The 18517-nt window shown below is 42.9% G+C and overlaps 1 protein-coding gene across 7 annotated transcripts in view; it reads right to left on the minus strand.

The window, feature by feature from the left end:
- Nucleotides 1-13459, minus strand: part of PUS7 (pseudouridine synthase 7) — a 52595-nt gene extending 39136 nt beyond the window's left edge. For 3 of the 7 annotated variants that reach the window (XM_081535882.1, XM_081535880.1, XM_081535883.1), the window contains exons 1-4: nucleotides 13254-13459; nucleotides 3630-4050; nucleotides 2337-2421; nucleotides 2102-2203 (exon numbers count right to left, since the gene is read on the minus strand). In XM_081535882.1, the coding sequence (XP_081392008.1) occupies nucleotides 2102-2203; nucleotides 2337-2421; nucleotides 3630-4050; nucleotides 13254-13380 (735 nt within the window). In that variant the 5' untranslated portion in view covers nucleotides 13381-13459. Of the gene's footprint in view, nucleotides 1-2101; nucleotides 2204-2336; nucleotides 2422-3629; nucleotides 4051-8901; nucleotides 9027-12764; nucleotides 12787-13253 lie in introns of those variants that run through there. The other 4 variants (XM_081535884.1, XM_081535881.1, XM_081535886.1 and 1 more) reach the window with 3 other exon arrangements.
- Nucleotides 13460-18517: the final 5058 nt, after the last annotated feature.

The raw sequence follows: 18517 nt of genomic DNA on the forward strand, positions 1-18517 counted from the left end.
AGAAAAATACATTATAATATAGATAAAAGAGATTTTACATATCTAAAAGTGAGTCTAGGGCAATCTCTGGTGGTCCAGTGGTTAGGACTCTGCAGGTTTGATGCCTGAAGGGGGAACTAAGATCCTGCAAGTTGGGTGATACAGCCAAAAAAAAAAAAAAAACAAAACCTGAGACTAGATCTAGAAAGCAATGAGATGGAACCATAGTTTGTATGTATGAGTGAATACATAGTCAGACCTCAAAAATTCAGAAAGTTTATCTTCCTATTTTATAGATGAGGACATCTACCCAGGGTTCATGCTCTTTAAGGTAAAATCTTTCAGTAGATGGCATAACTATAATTTTTAAGGTGATAGTAAATCTTGCCGTCTCTGCAGGAAAAAGCATATTATAGAGATAATATATCACTGCACTGCCTGGACCATCCTCCTAGAGTGCCCTCAAAACCAATTCTTGGGAATTTTCTTCTTGGCATTGTTGACTATTTTGTCTATGAGTAAATTCAGTCATTTAAGATCTCTAAAATTTTAATAGTATATACTTCTGAGAAATTTTGGTGGGGAGAAGAGGAGATGAGAGTTGGAGGCAAATAATAAATTCTGAAAGTGAAAAAAGTGAAAGTGACATCGCTCAGTCGTGCCTGACTCTTTGCGACCCTACAGAATTTGCCTGCCAGGCTCCTCCATCCATGGGATTTTCCAGGCAAGAATACTGGAGTGGGTTTTCTTCTCCAGGGGATTTTTCCCAACTCAGGGATCGAACTCAGGTCTTCCACATTGCAGGCAGACTCTTTACCGTCTGAACCATGAGGGAATCCCCCAAAATTCTGAGAAGTTACAGTAAACTCTTTTTACATGGGAGCAATGGAAGTGGCAACTTCAGACAACCCAAAATCCAGCAAGTCATCAAAATATAGTACAAGATGAATTTAACATAAACTTACAATTCTAAAAGTCTTGTGCTACAAGATTCTTAGAATCTTGTATTTTCTTTGCTATAGAGATCACCTAGAGCTGCTGTGTCCCTTATGGTAACCACTAGCCATACATAGCAACTGAGCACTTGAAACATGGCAAGTCTGAAATGAGATGTGCTACCAGTATAAAGTGACACAGGATTCTGAAGACTTAGTAGGAAAAAAAGAAAACAAAACATGTCATTAGTAATTTTGAAAATACTGATTATATATTGAAATATTTTGAAAATAGTAGGGCAAATAAAATATACCGCCAAAATTATTTGCCTGTTTGTTTTTACATTTTTTGAAGATTTGAAATTAAAAACATGTCTCGCATCACAATTTCACTGGACAGGATCGTGGTGGTGGTAGTTTAGTTGTTAAGTCATGTCCAACTCTTGTGACCTCATGCACTGTAGCCCACCAGGCTCCTCTGTCCATGGACTTCTCCAGGCAAGAATACTGGAGTAGGTTACCATTTCCATTTCCTTCTCCAAGGGATCTTCCCAAGCCAAGGACTGAACCCACGTCTCCTGTATTGCAAGCAGATTCTTTACCACTGAGCCACCAGTGACAGCACTAACTGAGAAGAGTAAAACTTCCATAACAAACAGCTTTCAAAAACACATTTACTGTTATATTTAGTAGCTGAGTTCTTTTTTGTATGAACAGAAGTAGTCTCAAGATAAGCAAAGCAACACTCCCTTACCTCCTCCCCCCAATTCCCCTCCCTTCCAGTGACTCATTTGAGACTAGGAGTCCTTTGGAGCTGGGGCCATGGCCTCCCTGTCAGGACCACACTCAGTCAGGCTGTGATAGTCCTTTGCAGCAGATACTATGTGATACAATGGTCACTCTGCAATTCCAAACAGATTTTTTTGTCGATTTGTGGTCGTGTAAAAAAAATTTTTAAAGCAAAAACATAACTATTTTTTTCTTTTGGCCATAGCTTATCTGAATACTTGTTACCTACCATTGATAAAAAACATTTTTTAATGCAATGCTCTTTTAGATCAAATAGGGCAAGTCCACCCTTTCGTTACCTACTGTAATTCTTCCAGAAGACACTTATTAAACATCTATCCCAAAAGATGCAATTAAAACCTTAAAAAAAACTTTTCACATGTTTTTGCACTACTTACCTCAATCGCAACACTGGTTTCCTTATTTTTAAAAAGCTGGAGCTCTTCTAAACGCTGCTTTTCTTCAGCTGTTAAAACTGTAAATACATCTTCTGAAGGATCCTTTAAAATAACCATGAGAACTCCCAGTGAGTCACACACAGAATTTGAGGCTGTCAAAGCTCTGTATTTCTATGATCTCCAGGAAATATTATTTTTATACAGAAGGTGACTTTTGCTAGGGAGCTGTTCCTACCTCTTCATCTACTGGGACAGACAAGTCACTCAAATGGCTGATTTGTCCATCTCTTCCTATTTCGTGAACGACAAAGTCAGAGTATCTGAGGAAAAGAAAATCAGAGCATTAACATTTTGCTGCCTATTAATTTTAGGAGAAAGAGTGTCAACAGTAAACCTTATTATTGTGCTAAAACAGGTATTAAAAACAAAAACTTTCAGTGCAAAGTCATGTAGTTATTTTTTCTGGTTTTATGATGAAGTCTAATCCACACCTTGGCCTGGCACCAGGTACAGAAAAGACCTTCTGAGCTTCTAGAATATTCTTCCAGAAAAATGCCTAGATCAAAGCTTATTAATGTTGCCCTATGATTATATAGTTCATTCTAAAGTGAATCATGAAACACAGCAAATTTAATTAAATTGGAAGCCAGTGTATCTACCTTGAGCCACCCACCCTGAAGCTTACCCTTATGCTAAATACTTTACATACATTATTTAAAGTCCTATTAACTATTCCTAGGTAGCATTATGACCCATTTTTCAGACAGGAATTCTGAGGCTCAGAGGAGTTAAGTAACTATGAAGTGGCTGAACTACATTCACATCTAGGTCCACCTGGCTACAAAAACCACCTTCTTTCTCCTGTCAATGTGGCCCATTCAGGTAAAATAGTTTAAGACTTTAAGATCAATTCAAGGGAAAACTCAAAATCATTTAATTACCGTTGAAAGTAATTTATTTTCAGGAAATACCCATTCACATACTAACAAAGCATGCCACAGGGAAATTGCTATTTTTACTCAAGGAGATCCAACCAGTCCATCCTAAAGGAGATCAGTCCTGGGTGTTCACTGGAAGGACTGATGTTGAAGCTGCAACTCCAATACTTTGGCCACCTGATGCGAAGAGCTGACTCACTGGAAAAGACCCGGATGCTGGGAAGGATTGAGGGCAGGAGGGGAAGGGGACAAGAGAGGATGAGATGGCTGGATGGCATCATCGACTCGATGGACATGGGTTTGGGTAGACTCCGGGAGTTGGTGATGGACAGGGAGGGCTGGCGTGCGCGATTCACGGGGTCGCAAAGAGTCGGACAAGACCGAGTGACTGAACTGAACTGAACTAACTCATTTTATATTCAAATAGTTTCATTTACTCATTTGGGCAGCTTTCCTTCATCCTATTCCTGACTGACCACTGCTGTGAAAAATCCTTGGGGACAGAATGCTAAATGGAAGAATAGACTGATTTCTTTTTAAAGAAAAGAATTAATAAAACAAAAATAATTTGATACAAAAACAAAACAAACCTTTCTTTTAAGATTCCTGAGAATCCCTGGTGAGAACTTACGAACTTGGTGATGCCCACATCCAGCTCAGTGAGCCCATGCTTCATCATGTCTGCAAAGCTCTCCGCTTCCTCCTCCTCCTCACCCTCCTCTGAGAGGCCATCTTCTTCCTCCTCTTCCTCTGACGGAACTTCAGAGTTCTTTTTACCCTGTCCAGCAGTTTCAGGAGGCCCAGGCACCTTTTCGCTGCTGGGTAGAGAGCTGTTCTCTAGCCTGTCTTGACCTGTGGTTGGACAGCATTCTGAGACCTTCTGTCTCTTGGCCTCCTCAGCTGGGGACACACTGTCATTATCTTCGATGGCAACGGACCCCCGCTTCAATGACACGCTAGTCATTTCTGTCATCTCCATTTTCAAGTATCCAAGAAAACATTTAAGAGAACCTTTTAGAAGGAAGAGAGTAGGTGGTAAAATCACTTCTATACAGAATTGGGTTTCAGCAAACAGAGGCACAGTTAACTTTGTTCCTAAGGTCCTAAGTATCAATCATTAAAATAATTCTTCCAAATATGCTTTTAGTGGCATAGAAAAAATGGTACAACACTTCTGCAGGGAATTTGATATCAAAAGCCTTTAAAATATGCATGCCTTTTGACCCAGAAATACTTCTTTAAGGGATTATCCTAAGAAATTAATTAAAGTGCTTCAAGTTTTAGCTGTAAGGATGCTCATCTCAGTGCTTTTACATAAAAAAAAATTAAGAACAATGACATTAAGGTACATAAGCCGAACAATATGTAAAAACAATGTTCAAAGAAACAGGAAAAGGCAGTTACTTCTAGGAGAGGGTACAGGTGGCTGGGGACAGCAGGAAGACTTGTTTTCACTGAAGACCACAGTTGCATTATCTAACTTTTGCTTCAAGGATCTTGCTATCTTTTCGAAAAATTGATTAAGATAAAAGTTTATACATATATTTACTGACATGAACACATACTCATACCATGTCATTTTTTTTTTTTAAAAGCAAGGAGAATGAGATTTCCCTAGTGGTCCGGAGCCTTCCAATGCAGGGGATGTGGGTCTGATCACTGGTCGGGAACTAAATCCCACGTGTCTTGGGGCAACTAAGCCCGAACCTTAACTACTGAGCCCAAGCACTTTAGAGCCTGGGTACACAACTAGAGAAGCCCGCACGCCACAATGAAGACTCAGCACAGCCAAAAAATAAAAAACGGGCTTAAAAAAAAGTGAGGAGAATAAAGAGTTGTTTAATTTAAGTATAGAGTTTCAGTTTTGCAAGATAAAAAAGAGCTCTACATATTGGCTGCACAATGTGTATGAACTTAACACTACTGAACTATATATTTAAAAATGGTCAGAATGATGTTGTGTGTATTTTGCCACAATTAAAAAAATACAGAGCATTTAAAGCTAGTACACAAATTACTGAGCAAAAGTCTAGGAAGCCGTATATACTTTGCAGCACAGAGCACACATTTATTAATATCTAAGACTGAAAGTGCCTGTCTAATTTGATTTTATTTGATGCTCTAGGTGAAACAGGGATAAGGTTTTTTCTTATTTTAATTATATGGTTATTTAGTCACTAAGTCATGTCTGACTCTTTTGTGACCCCATAGATTGTGGCCCGCCAGGCTCCTCTGTCCACGGGATTTCCTAGGCAAGAATACTGGAGTGGGTTGCCATTTGCTTCTCCAGGGAACCTTTCCAACTCTGGGATCGAACCCGTGTCTCCTGCATTGCAGAGTGGATCCTTTACCACTGAGCCACCTGGGAAGCCCTATATTAATTATATAGGGAGATGCTAAAAGTAACATACAAACTCAGTAAACATAAAGAACATAAATGAGCAGAACACCCTAGTTCTCCTTCTCTTGGTTAACCAGAATCCCATCTATAGAAGTATCTACAGCAGAGGAATAATTATGAACAAAATTTTAAGAATCCATGTTTGATCTTGCCTCATTGTCAAAAATCAAGAATGGAAAGAAAAGGAAAAGGAAAAAAGGGTCATGACGGCTACAAAAAAAGGGGGGGGAAGGTAGAGGAAAATGTCAGTAAAAATAATTTTGTTTGAAAGACAAAAAAAAATTAAGAAAACGGAAGAAACCAAGAAACAGGAATAGAAGTGGACTGCAACTAGTTATACAATTTATAAAATTATTTCTTAATTCAAGTAAGAAAGCACTTATTTTTTATGTGTTCTAAGCAAGATACAACAAAGGAGAACACTGACTTATGTGATGTTGGTGCTATTTCATTCTCATTTTATTTCAACAAAACTGCCCTCAGAGCTTGTACATCAGTGAGGGAGGCAGACAGGGCCTGGGGCTTACTTGGAGTCATTAAACACACAGAAGACCATGGGGGCACTGGTGGTGAGGGTGTCTGAGAAAACCCCTTCCTAATGAAAGACCAGAAGTGAACACCTGAGCTAAGCTTTGGGGAATGAGTAAGAGAGAGGCTGTGGAAAAGGGGGGAGGAAGGTGGTGCAGCATGCATAGAGGCTCGGAGAGCTAGAGGAACCCCACCAAGCTGGTCCCGCGTCACAAAGAGTGAAACATGCAAGGAGAGAGCCTGGAGTTAAAGCTGAGAGCTGGTTGAAGCCACACCAGGCTGAATGGAGGGAATTACATCTGAGAAACCAAACTGCCATCTGATTCATGAGTCAGATATATTTCACGGCATCTTTTCCAAAAGAAAGATGGGGTTAGGCTGGGAGATTAGGTAAGACAACAACTGGGGAAAGAAATCAGCTTGAGCTAAGGCTGAGGCAAGGGTAACAGAAGGTAGAGGTGGGTTCAGGAATATTTAGGAGGTGGTGTGGACAGGACTGGGTGACCAGTGTGGGAAGAAAGAAGAAATACTATAGAATGACTCAGGTTTTCCGTCCTGGGGACTTCAGAGGGTAGGGGAACTCTTCCTGACATGGGAACCCCAGGAAGAGGCATGGGGACATGGGGGCATGGGGGTGGGGATGAGACAAGCATGTGTACAGTCCAGAGATGTTGCTGGCACCTGGCGGACATCCCTGAGTCACTTACTACACTGTGTCACACACAGTCTTCCCCCCAAACCCACAATGGCTCCCCAGCAGCAGTGTGGACCTCAACCAGGGACTGAGCACATCTTGTGAGCTGCTGACCCGGAACCGTGGCCTCCAGAGCAAGCGGCATGGCTGCAGAAGTGCCTGCAGGAGGCCAAGAAGGAGGCGCCGCCCACCGAGAAGCCCCAGGTGTGAAGACACAGCTGTGCAATGTGATTATCCTGCCTGAGGTGGTGGGCTGCACGGTGGGCATCTACAATGGCAAGACCTTCAACCAAGTGGAAATTAAGCCTGAGATGACCAGCCACAGCCTAGGAGAGTTCTCAGTCGCCTACAACCCAGTGACATCAGGGCCACCCACGTGTCCCAATTCATTCCCCTCAAGTAGCCTGCCAGCCAAAAGAGACACAGACATCTCTAGAAGAAAACAACCCCCCCACCCTAAGTTCCCAGCTGGCATGACAGGATCTATCGGGAGGTCCTGATACCGTTCCGGGTCCTGCACTCTGCTCTCTTCAGGCAGGGCTCAGGCTTTACGGTGAGCTGCCCATCTACCTCCTTCCCAGAATGCAGAGAACTCATCAGGCTCTTTCTCAACAACCTGAGGACCACGAGCCTTGACAGAAACACCAGTTACTTCCTCTTCCCCATTCTGCTTCGGCACCGTCCATCATCCGGCACTGTGTTGACTTCCAATCCTCCACACACGCCTCTCACTCAGGCCCAGCCCCCACGGGTCCCAATCCCAGCCTGACTGCTCACAGAACTCTCTCCAGTGGGAGGTCCTCCATATCTGTCTGTATTCTCAGATTAACCTAGTCTCACCTGACTCGATGGACATGAAACTGAGCCAACTCCAGGAGACAGTGAAGGATGGGGGAGCCTGGTGTGCTGCAATCCATGGCAGTGCCGAGTCCGACACGACTGAGCAGCTCACCGCCACCACCACCAGTCCTTTAAGACTCATCTGAAGACCTTGAGGCCCAAATCCCATGCCCTCCTCTCTACTAAGTCCACGTCTTCCCATTTTACCTCCCTTCATGTGCACTACCCATATAGGCACCCAAATACCAGGCTTTCCCACCCCACTTTCCAGCTGTGTAACTGGCCAGAGTAAATAACCTCTCCTGGCCCCTGTTCTTCAACTGAAAAACATGAATAGTATGTGCTTCATAGGACTGTTGTGAAAATGAAATGAGATGACAAACAGAGTGGCTAGCTACAGTAGGAACTGAATAAATGCTAGTCTTTTGTCCTCCTTCAAGAGGTGTGCAGACTCTGAGGATATTAATTCTCTAATACCTGCCAGAGAATCCAGAGAAGTATAATAAGCATGAGTAGATATTTTTGAGAAGTCTTGAAACAGGTGCTGAAACTCTTCCCCATCTACAGAGATCAAAGATACACTAAGTAGCAATTCCCTAATGAAATACTGGCCCTGGACAATGACATCAACGGCCACTAACATCACAAAAAAGAGACAACCAGACGTTGCAGGCCCCTGAAAGGACACGCTGTCGTCTATGAAGTTCTTACTGACTGAAACTATGTCTACTAGTTTAGATGGCATAAAGAGACAGAAGATGTTATGTTCACCACCACCACGGGGAAGCAATCAGCAGAAGTCTGAATGTGGAAAACTCAACAAGGATCAAGACAGTCCCTCAACTAATGAACAGCAACAAGAAAAGGAGGAAAGGGGAATGTACAAATAGATAAACCTGGATCCTTCTTTGAATCCAGGTTTAACAAGCCAACTGTTAAAAATGTATTTATGAGACAATCAGGGATATTGAAACAGTGGGGACAGTTGATGACATTAAGATAGTATGGTCAACTTCTAAGGTGCAATATCACTCTTCAATTTAGTTGCTTAGTGGTGTCCGACTCTTTGTGATCCCATGGACTGCGGCATTCCAGGCTTCCCTGTCCATCACCAACTCCCAGAGCTTGCTCAAACTCATGTCCGTCAAGTTGGTGATGCCATCCAATCATCTTGTCCTCTGTCATCCCCTTCTCCTCCTGCCTTCAATCTTTCCCAGCATGAGGGTGTTTTCTAAGAAGTCAATTCTTCGCATCAGGTGGTCAAAGTATTGGAGCTTCAACTTCAGCAATATCACTGTGGTTACACTTAAAAATAGAATCTTTATGTTTTAGAGATACAGACTGAAATCTTTATGGTTGAAAAGATATGAAGTCTGGACTTTGTTTCAAAATAACTTACCAGTGGTGAATGGAAGTGGAGTGGGGTACAGATTTAAAACAAGACTGGCCATGAGTTGATAGTTGTTGAAACTGGATGATGGGAACATGGGGCTATCTTCACGTCATTCTCTCTACTGCGCATGTCTGAAATGTTTTATTATAAAAGTTCAAGGTATAAAAAGATACACTAATTATTCCACTCTCATCAAACCACCACTGTTTCCAGCTCTACTGCTCCCTCTCTCCCATCACCTGTTCTTCAAACACACCAAGACCTCCAGTTCCAAGATACCACCTCTTCCATCTTCATTTCCTCAAGTACTCCAAAGCTCAACAACTCCAAACTCCTAACCAACACTCAACACCCTTGCTCACCAGTCCTGCTGCAAGATCCCTGCTAAACCTCAACTGAGTACCAATTCTGCTGTCTCCACCCGGGCTCCTGGCCGGAGAACACAACGCCAGGTGAGTGGACTTCTTCTCGTGACAACCCTCCAGGCTGTCTTGCCATCCCTCCAACTCCTGTGTGACATTCACAAAGAAAACAGGGGTCCTCAGGCAGTGCACCTCCTACCAGCACATTCACAAAACCCCTTATTATAACCATTGCCAAGCAACGGCAGCCCTCTGAAGGGAGGTCCAGACTCATTTTAACACTCATTCACTCCTCGTACCTGTACTTCATCCCCTCAACAAACACTCACCATGCACCTCTGTGCCAGGCATTATTCCAGGCACCATACACGCCACAACATGACACACAAGCAAATCAAATAAACACCCCATCAGCATGAAGCTTACGTTCAGGTGGAAGATCTGGCCTCTACTCCATGCTTTTCTCCTGCCTCTCGAGGTGCTCTTTTCCCCTCCTGCTCAACTTGCTGCTTACATTTGGCTTCCCCGGGTTCCTTCCCCCGTCTTGATCCCTTCTCAGTCTCGTTTTCCAGCCAAGACTCATCTCCAACTCCCTGTTCACTCGAGGGTCCAAGGCAATGGGAAAAACAGCTAAACAATGATAGTGTGTGCACACTGAGCTCATTCAAGCCTCTCTTCAGCCCTGTGACTTATGTGTTATTATTATTCCCACCTTAGCCCCTAAAAAACTGAAGCCCAGAGAGTATCTTGCTCTAGTTCACATAGCTAGTAAGAGGTGGAATCAAACATCAAATTCAACACACCTTGAAGTGATCTCATCTTTTCCCAACACAAATGCACTTCTTTTAAATTGCATCTCTTACCTCAAAGAATCTTACCAACAAACTACCAGTCACCTAAGCCAAAATACGGGTATCACTCCATCCCCTCATCTTCCCCTATGTGAATGAAATTCTAGAAGGCTTAGGACAGCATTGTTAACACCTAACATCCCTGGAATGAGGATATTAGCAGATGGTGGATCTGAAGTATCAACCACTGGTGTCAACTCTTGTTTGGTGAGTGGCAGTTTGGGCATAGGACTTGGAGTCTGATCTAGATTGTGCCATTTACCAAGTGAGCCACCACTCTTAAGTCTCAGTTCCTTTCTCTGTAAAGCAGAAAAATGATGACTTGGTCAAAGGTCTGTTCTAGCTGTTGCTATTCAACTGTTGGTCATTAATATTTATTATGGATGCTTTCCATCGCAGAACTGTGCTGCTGAGTCTGGGAAAAAAATCAAAGCTTCTTATGGTTCTTTTGTTTTCTGGGCTAATGGTTAAGCATGGCTCTCTCCTTCAAACATCGTTTCAATTTTAAGAGACCCTCAAAGCACTGCCAAGAGCACCAAATAAATGGGCCTTTAGTGTTTTTTGGCAGTCTTTTTCTTGATACTTGTGGACATTTGCTTGATCTCTTTTTCTTGTTACATTTAATTGCAAAGACAAGCTCATTAAACAAAATTATACTTTCCATTTGTTTTAGCCGATGGCCCTAATACAGACATTAATTATTAAGGTATATGCAGCACAAGTGATTATAAATCACTTAATTTATATTTTGCTAAGTTCTGTCTGTGGGCCTGGAAGCTGAGAACATATTTACTAGGACAGCTGTGCAAAATTCTGGACCAGGAGAGGCAGAACTAAAATCAGTGTCAATTTCTTAAGCAGAAAATACATAAACGAGAAAACTGAAATGAAATATAATTTCTAAATGAGAGAGGACCATGTGAACATCCAAGAGGCTGAGAAGAATTTAACCAGAAAGATGGAACAACCCTGACTGCCCCCATTTGATGGCTCTAAGGAAATGAGCTTTGCATTCAGGAAAATCCAAATATACATATTCAAGTCTTCTACAGCAAAGCTGTAAAAAATGACTGGCTTGAAAAAAAAGGGAGGAAAAAAAAGGGGGAGGCAGGGATAGGAAGTAAAAGGCCTAGCTTTATGAATTTTTAAAATGGTATTAAAATTCCAAAAATTTTCAAAAAACATAAAGTTGCGCAAATACACTATCCAAAATAGTAAGACAGCATCTCAAATGTCAAGCAATCTTTATTAGAGACCAGAAACTTGATGTTTCTGGGAAGAAAATGAAATCCACTGATACGTACCCATGAACTCGAAGTCCTACACAACACATTAGAGGAAATACTAACGTAATAGATTTCATTCCTTTTACACTCCAAATGAACCAAATGGGATTAGAAATTTTACAATTTCAACAGTTTTTAAGTTTTTCATTAAGAAATTAGATTCACAAATAAGCTTCCTCTACAATCCACAATAAAAATCAAGTTTAGCATTTTCAAAATTTTAATGCAACATTGATAGTCCCTTAACATATTTCCTGCAAAATGAACGTCGAAAAAACAGCAATATTAGTCTCAATCTCATCTGTACTTCAAAATCCTCCATAACTTATCCTTTTTAAATGCATCTCTCTTCTTCTGCAAACCATTAAGAATCCCTCCAGCTCTCACAATAAGGAGCCCTCTCATTAGGGCAGGGCACACACTACACTCTTAGAATGTGAAGTAATGAAGTCCGTTAGATTTGTTCATTTCACAAATATTTATCGAGCACCTCTTATTTGTCTGGCACTATTCCAGGCACTGGGGAAAAGAAAATTTCCTGCCCCCACTGAGCTTACATATCAGAGAAAAAAATTAAAACAATCTCAGGAAACGCACATCTGTAAAAGCCACAAATCAAGCAGAGTAAGGACAGTGAGAATAAGAGGGGTGCTCTTCAGTGAAGTCTAAGGAGGTGCCTTGTGAGCAAAGGCTTGAAGCAAGAACTAGACATGAAAAGATGTGTGTGTTCTGGGCAGCAGCGGAAACAGGACCAACAAAGGACCTGAGATAGGAGCAAACTTAGTCAAGGGACCAGCTGGACTGTCATTTCTCTCTCCTATCCGGGGCCAAAAGCCATGTTTTACTAATCGCTCTACTGCACCAGTTTCTACCAAAATATCAGTTCAAAAGGAGTTGTAAATTAATACATACGAACTGTTGGCTACTCTGCCTAATGACTGACCAAAATCACTGCATATCCAGCAGTCCCTTTTCAGTGTAAGTGTACAGTAGTCTGATTTTTGACAGTTCCCTCAACTGCCAAAGCATCCCCAGGTGATGGGGCATGCCCGATTCACAGATAATTAGAGACTTGAAACAAAAACCAACCTTTAGTTATCCTATATTTTCGGAATAAAAAAAAAAGTGGTCTGACAACAGAACTAAATATGTGACAGACTAAACTCTCCAAACCTTATTTCTTGGCAGGCCCTATTACCCAGGCAATGAGAGTGTACTTTTAAATCTCTCGGTGCAGGGCTGGCGGTAAAGACACCTTGCGGATTAGTTTCAACACGCCCAGCAACCCCCTGCTGCATCCACTCATTTAAATCTGACCGAGAAAAACTCTGGTTTGCTCCTACACTGGGAAACGTGTATAAAACAGTCACCTGAGAGCCTGCCCTGCACATAGTAGGATCGCTGTTAGTAATGAGAGATAAATAAGACGATGAAAGAACGTGGGCGGGAGCAGCGGTGCACCGGAGCGCTGTAAAGGGCTTCAGGATAAAGGCGGGTTGTCTCTTCCGGGAGGAAGAAGAGTTTAGGAACCCTCGGGGGCAAAGAGAGGAGTGGGACAGGGATCCAAGCGCTGACAGCGCCGCTGGGAGGAGAGAGGGCGCGGCGGCCGCTAGGACCCGCCCGGAGAGCAGGGGGCGGGGCGGGACTGGCACCGCCGAGGCGCAACACCAACCGGGCTCCAGCCGGGTTCCCGCGGGCACGATCCGTAATGGAGGTGCCGTGGACGCGCCACGGGCTCAGAACACGACCGGGACTCCTTCCGAGTCCATGCTGCCCCTCCAGGAAGGGTTTCGGGCCGGGGCGCCGGGCCGAGGGTTGGCCGCGGAGTCCAGGCGGTAGAGGGGAGGCCGCACACTTACCCCGGGTTTGAGAGCGTGCGCGCGGCGCAGGCAGGGCGACGAGAAGGCGGGCGCGCTGCTCCGGGCGCAGGAGGAAGGCGGAGGTAAGGGCCACTCGGATGAACCAACCGCGAGGGCGGCCCAGCATAGGCAGCGAGCGCGGTTTACGCCGAGGCCCCCGCAGCGCTCAGGCCGACTCACAGCCGCCTCGCTCGCACACGTGCGGCGCAGCGACGCGCCGCTGCCTGCTGGCCCCTCCCATGAGGGCGGAGCCTGCCCTCCGCCGCCGGCCCCGCTTTTGGCCCTGCCCACCGATCAGGGGAGGTGGTCTCACCCACTTCATCCGGCTCCTGCTTCTTGGACCTGGGGAGGCATAACGCTCGCATCTTTTGGCCTCGCAACCTGTGGGGGCTGGAGCTTACTGTGGTCCTTTCACTCCAGGAGCTCACAGGCTGCCGCACTTGGACTTTGGTGGGGTTTAAACCCAGAGAGAAATTGCAGTGTCATATGGTAATTATGTCCATGGGGGCTATGGGGCCGCAAAGAGACACCACTGAACGACTGAACAACAATGGTAATTTAACATTTTTTGACTAACCCCCATATAGTTTTCCATAGCAGCACTTCAGTTCAGTTCAGTCGCTCAGTCGTGTCCGACTCTTTGCAACTCCATGGACTGCGGCACGCCAGGCTTCCCTGTCCATCACCAACTCCCGGAGCATGCTCAAACTCATGTCCATCCAGTCCGTGATACCATCTGTCGTCCCCTTCTCCTCCTGCCTTCAATCTTTCCCAGCATCAGGGTCTTTTCCAGTGAGTCACTTCTTCACATCAGGTGGCCAAAGTATTGGAATTTCAGCTTCAGCATCAGTCCTTCCAATGAACACCCAGGACTTATCTCCTTTAGGATAGACTGGTTGGATTTCCCTGCAGTCCAAGGGACTCTCAAGAGTCTTCTCCAACACCACAGTTCAAAAGCATCAATTCTTTGGTGTTTAGCTTTCTTTGTAGACTTGTTTTTAAACCCTGGGTTTACATGTGGGAATCTGGTTAGCTGATTATAGGTAATTCGTGCAGACTGGTAGCATTCTATCCTGCCTTCCTCTGATATTATTCATCTCAGTTAAGTACTTCGGGTAGTTTTCTGTCCCTAATGCATGTACAATCACATATTCTTGAACTGTGGTTAGTTCATAGGTTAATGTCCCAATAACAGCAAACTGCAAATATTTTTACCACACCCACACAGTAGAAATTCAATCTAAATTTAATTTTTGCATACAGTTGACCCTTGAACAATACAGGGGTTAGGGGCACCGACTCTGTTCAGTTGTTGTTCAGTCACTAAGTCGTGTCTTTGGCGCTCAGCCTTCTTTATGGTCCAACTCTCACATCTGTACATGACTACTGGAAAAACCATAGCTTTGACTATATGGACCTCTGTCACAGAAGTGATGTCTCTCCTTTTTAATATGCTGTCTAGGTTGGTCATAGCTTTTCTTCCAAGGAACAAGTGTCTTTTAATTTCATGGCTGCAGTCACTGTCTGCAGTGATCTGGAGCCCAAGAAAAGAAAATCTGTCACTGCTTCCACTTTCTCCTCTTCTATTTGCCATGAAGTGATGGGACCATATGCCATGATCTTCGTTTTTTGAATGCTGAGTTTCAAGCCAGCTTTTTCACTCTCTTCTTTCATTCTCATCAAGAGGCTCTTTAGTTCCTCTTCACTTTCTGCCATTACGGTGGTATCATCTGCATATCAGGTTGTTAATAGTTCTCCCAGCAATCATGATTCCAGCTTGTTGTTCATCCAGCCCAGCATTTCACATGATATACTCTACATGTAAATTAATGAAGCAGGGTGACAATATATAGCCTTGTTATACTCCTTTCTCAATTTTGAACCAGTCAGTTGTTCCATATCTGGTTCTAACTGTTGGCCCACATACAGGTTTCTCAGGAGACAGGTAAGTTGGTCTGGTATTCCCATCTCTTTGAGGATTTTCCAGTTTGCTGTGATCCACACAGTCAAAGGCTTTACATAGTCAATGAAGCAGAAGTAGATGTTTTTCTCTGTCCAGTGGAAAATCCAAGCATAACTTGATAGTCAGCCCTTTGTATCTGCAGTTCCACATCCATGGACTCAACTAACCGTGGATGATACAGTACTGAAGTACATATTTATTGAAAAAAATCTGAGAAGTGGACATGGGTAGTTCAAACTTATATTGTTCAAGGGTCAACTAACTGTCCTTTAAAAAGTTATCTTCTCTGAAACTGTGGACCAACTCCTTACAAACACATATGGAGGAAAGAATGTTCACATTTTTTTGTACATTAACTAACTCTGTGGTCAAAACTACCCTCTTTGCATTTCAGCCTAAGCTGCCTTAGGCAAGATCCAAGTAAAATATACATTTTTACTTTTTTTGTTCTCCAAAAAGGCAGTTCTTGATTGGCTTTTATAGTTAAAATAACACAGAAATGTTCAAAACTTCTTCCCCGTTCCAACTCCCTTTAATAAACATTTGACAGTTTAATGTTCTCTTTGACTTTAAAATTATATCCTAACATGTATATTATGTGTAATATTCAGGATCCTGCTTTTACACACTAGCACTATGGATTGGGCTTCCCTGGTGGCTCAGACGGTAAAGAATCCACCTGCAATGCAGGAGACCTGGGTTCCATCCGTAGGTGGGGAATATCCCCTGGAGGAGGACATGGCAACCCAATCCAGTATTCTTGCCTGGAGAATCCTCATGGACAGAGGAGCCTGGCGGGCTGCAGTCCATGAGGTCGAAAAGAGCTGGACACGACTGAACAACGAAGCACAGCACTATGGATTGCTAACTGCCTAAAACACACAGTTTATCTCTTGTTTCATCCTTATTGTCTCATATTCTGCCCATCTTATATGCCTCTTTACATTTTCCAGATAGTAGTTAATTGTTTTTTGTGCTCCCTCAATCAATGCAAACATATGCCTTGTTGAGCTTACCTGCACTCAATCTTACATTAATATTCATGTCTATTTCCTTCACAGGACTGAGAATTCTTCAGAGGCAAAATTTGGGGTTTAGAGTAATCTTTTTTCTCTTAATCTATTTTTTAAAATTTTTATCAGAATTATACATATCTGTGAGTTAGAGTCAATTCTGCAAAAATCCTGTAAGTTTTGCAATGAAACAGCAGAGTCTATATTCCCACCTCACTCCTTCCCCATTTCTTCTTCCTCAAAGTCATTTCACCTCTTTCAATTGGTTATGTTAATATTTACCTTCATTTCTATGAAATGTTTGCATTTCTATTGCTTGCTGTGTCACTTTTAGGCACTATCTATTGACTTCACTTAATGAAAAATGAGGGTTTATCTCGTATTCCTTCCCTTAGCCCTTCCCCAACCCCCACCACACTTCCCACCTCTTTATGTGCCCAATATCGTTATATTGTACTTGTAAAACAGATTTGTGTTAACTTCATTATGATTAGGCAAATATCTTGAGCAAAGTAATATATTTTGATTAATTGTATTCCCTTCACAGTTTTTGTTTTTCTTGAAGTTAATAATGGTCTTATTTTGTTTTACTATTCATCATTAAACCAAGCCCTGCCTTCTTAATGATTGTTTAAACCTCTCTCTCCAGAGATTCTGACAGATAAGCAGTCTCACCTTCTATCAGTCTCACCTTTTCGAAGGAATCTCTTCTGGAGCCTTTTGACCTGTACCACCTATGTCAAGTGCACAGCTGTTGTTAGGGCTTCCCACTTTATTTTTCTCCTGTGCTGTATCTTCTGTCTCCTGTATCACGTGCATTCTTTTCCTTTGTTTAGTCCTCATTTTAATGGAGTACATACATCTCCAGTAGCTTCCTGAAGAAGGAGAAATAAACGAAAGGGAAATTTGTTGAGGTCTTGAATGTCTGAACACACCTTTATTCTTTATCCACATTTGATTGGTAGTTTACTAGTCATGTACAGAATTTCAGTGTGAAATAAATTTTCTTTTGAAGTTTGACAGACCTGCTCTGATGTCTTCTGGGTTTCTTTGTGACCATTGAGAAATTGAATGATATACTGATTCTTGATCCTTTCTAAATGATCTCTTTTTTTTCCTCTCTGGAAGCCTAGGATTGTCTTTTTGACCTCAGCCTTCTGCAGTTTCACAGCGACAAGCCGCGGGATGAGTCAGGTTGTATCCATTGTGCTTGGCTCTCAGTGGGACCCAGTTCAATCTGGAAACTCAAGACCTTTGGTTTGGAGAAATTTTCTTTAATTGTTTTGCTGGTGATTACTCTTTCCCTAATCTTTGTTGTTGTTTTTTCTTTTAGAATTCTTATTTTTTGGATTTTAACCCCCCTGGAGTAGTCCTCTAATTTATTTTTTCTTTCCTATTTTTTACTTACTTGACCTTTTGCTTCCCCCCTCCTCCCCCCCAGGATACTTCCCAACATCCATCTTCCAACTATTTTATTGAAGTTTTCATTTCTACTATTATATTTTTTTGTCTCTAAATGCTCCTTTTAAAATAGTAGACTGTTACTGCTTTATGGTTGCAATGGGGATCACGCATCTCAGGATATAAAGAAAGTTTTCTCCTCATTGAATGCTTTCTGTTTTCTCTAAGGGTTGCTTATTTCCCCTCCCCCTGTTTGCTTCAGTCTCCACGGTAACACTTGCACGTTTGTTTTGAAGTCGTCAAATCCCTGGGTTCTCCATTTAACTCTTGCTGGCAATCTTAGTCCTCCTCCCTAGCAAAGAACAAGCTTCTTTGGTCTCTGCACTGGGCGAAGTGTATATTAGATGCCGAGTCCTTTTCCTCCTTTCAGCTCCCGGAATGTTTACAACTAGATCTGCACCCTCCAGGTAGGAAGTTGGAGGGTTACCTCTAGGTGTATCTGATCTGTAAAAGAAGGATCCAAAGATAAAACGCATTGGAAATTCCGCAGCTAAACATTCCAACCAAAATTACATTAAAGCCAGTCAACAAGCTGGCTCTCAGAACTCACACTCTCAGAACATCTGGTATATCATCGGAAATATAAGTTGAAATGATTTAAATGGAATTTATGGTGTGGAGGGAAGGGTACCTTCAAGCTCCATTATTAACGACCTCAATGCAGTGGAGACGATTTTACCGAGGTTGAGTAAGACCTCCTCCCCGCCCCTCTCCCCAGCTTCTCTTTCCAGAGGGGTTGATCCGACCCCCGGACGGCAGGGGGAGCCTCTGCACACGGCCGGCGGCTGCACGGACAGAGCCTCTCTGGGAGGGAAGGAAGAAACCAT

This window comes from Giraffa tippelskirchi, chromosome 10, assembly GCF_054371585.1.
Source record: "Giraffa tippelskirchi isolate mGirTip1 chromosome 10, T2T-mGirTip1v1.2.pri, whole genome shotgun sequence".
NCBI lineage: Eukaryota > Metazoa > Chordata > Mammalia > Artiodactyla > Giraffidae > Giraffa > Giraffa tippelskirchi.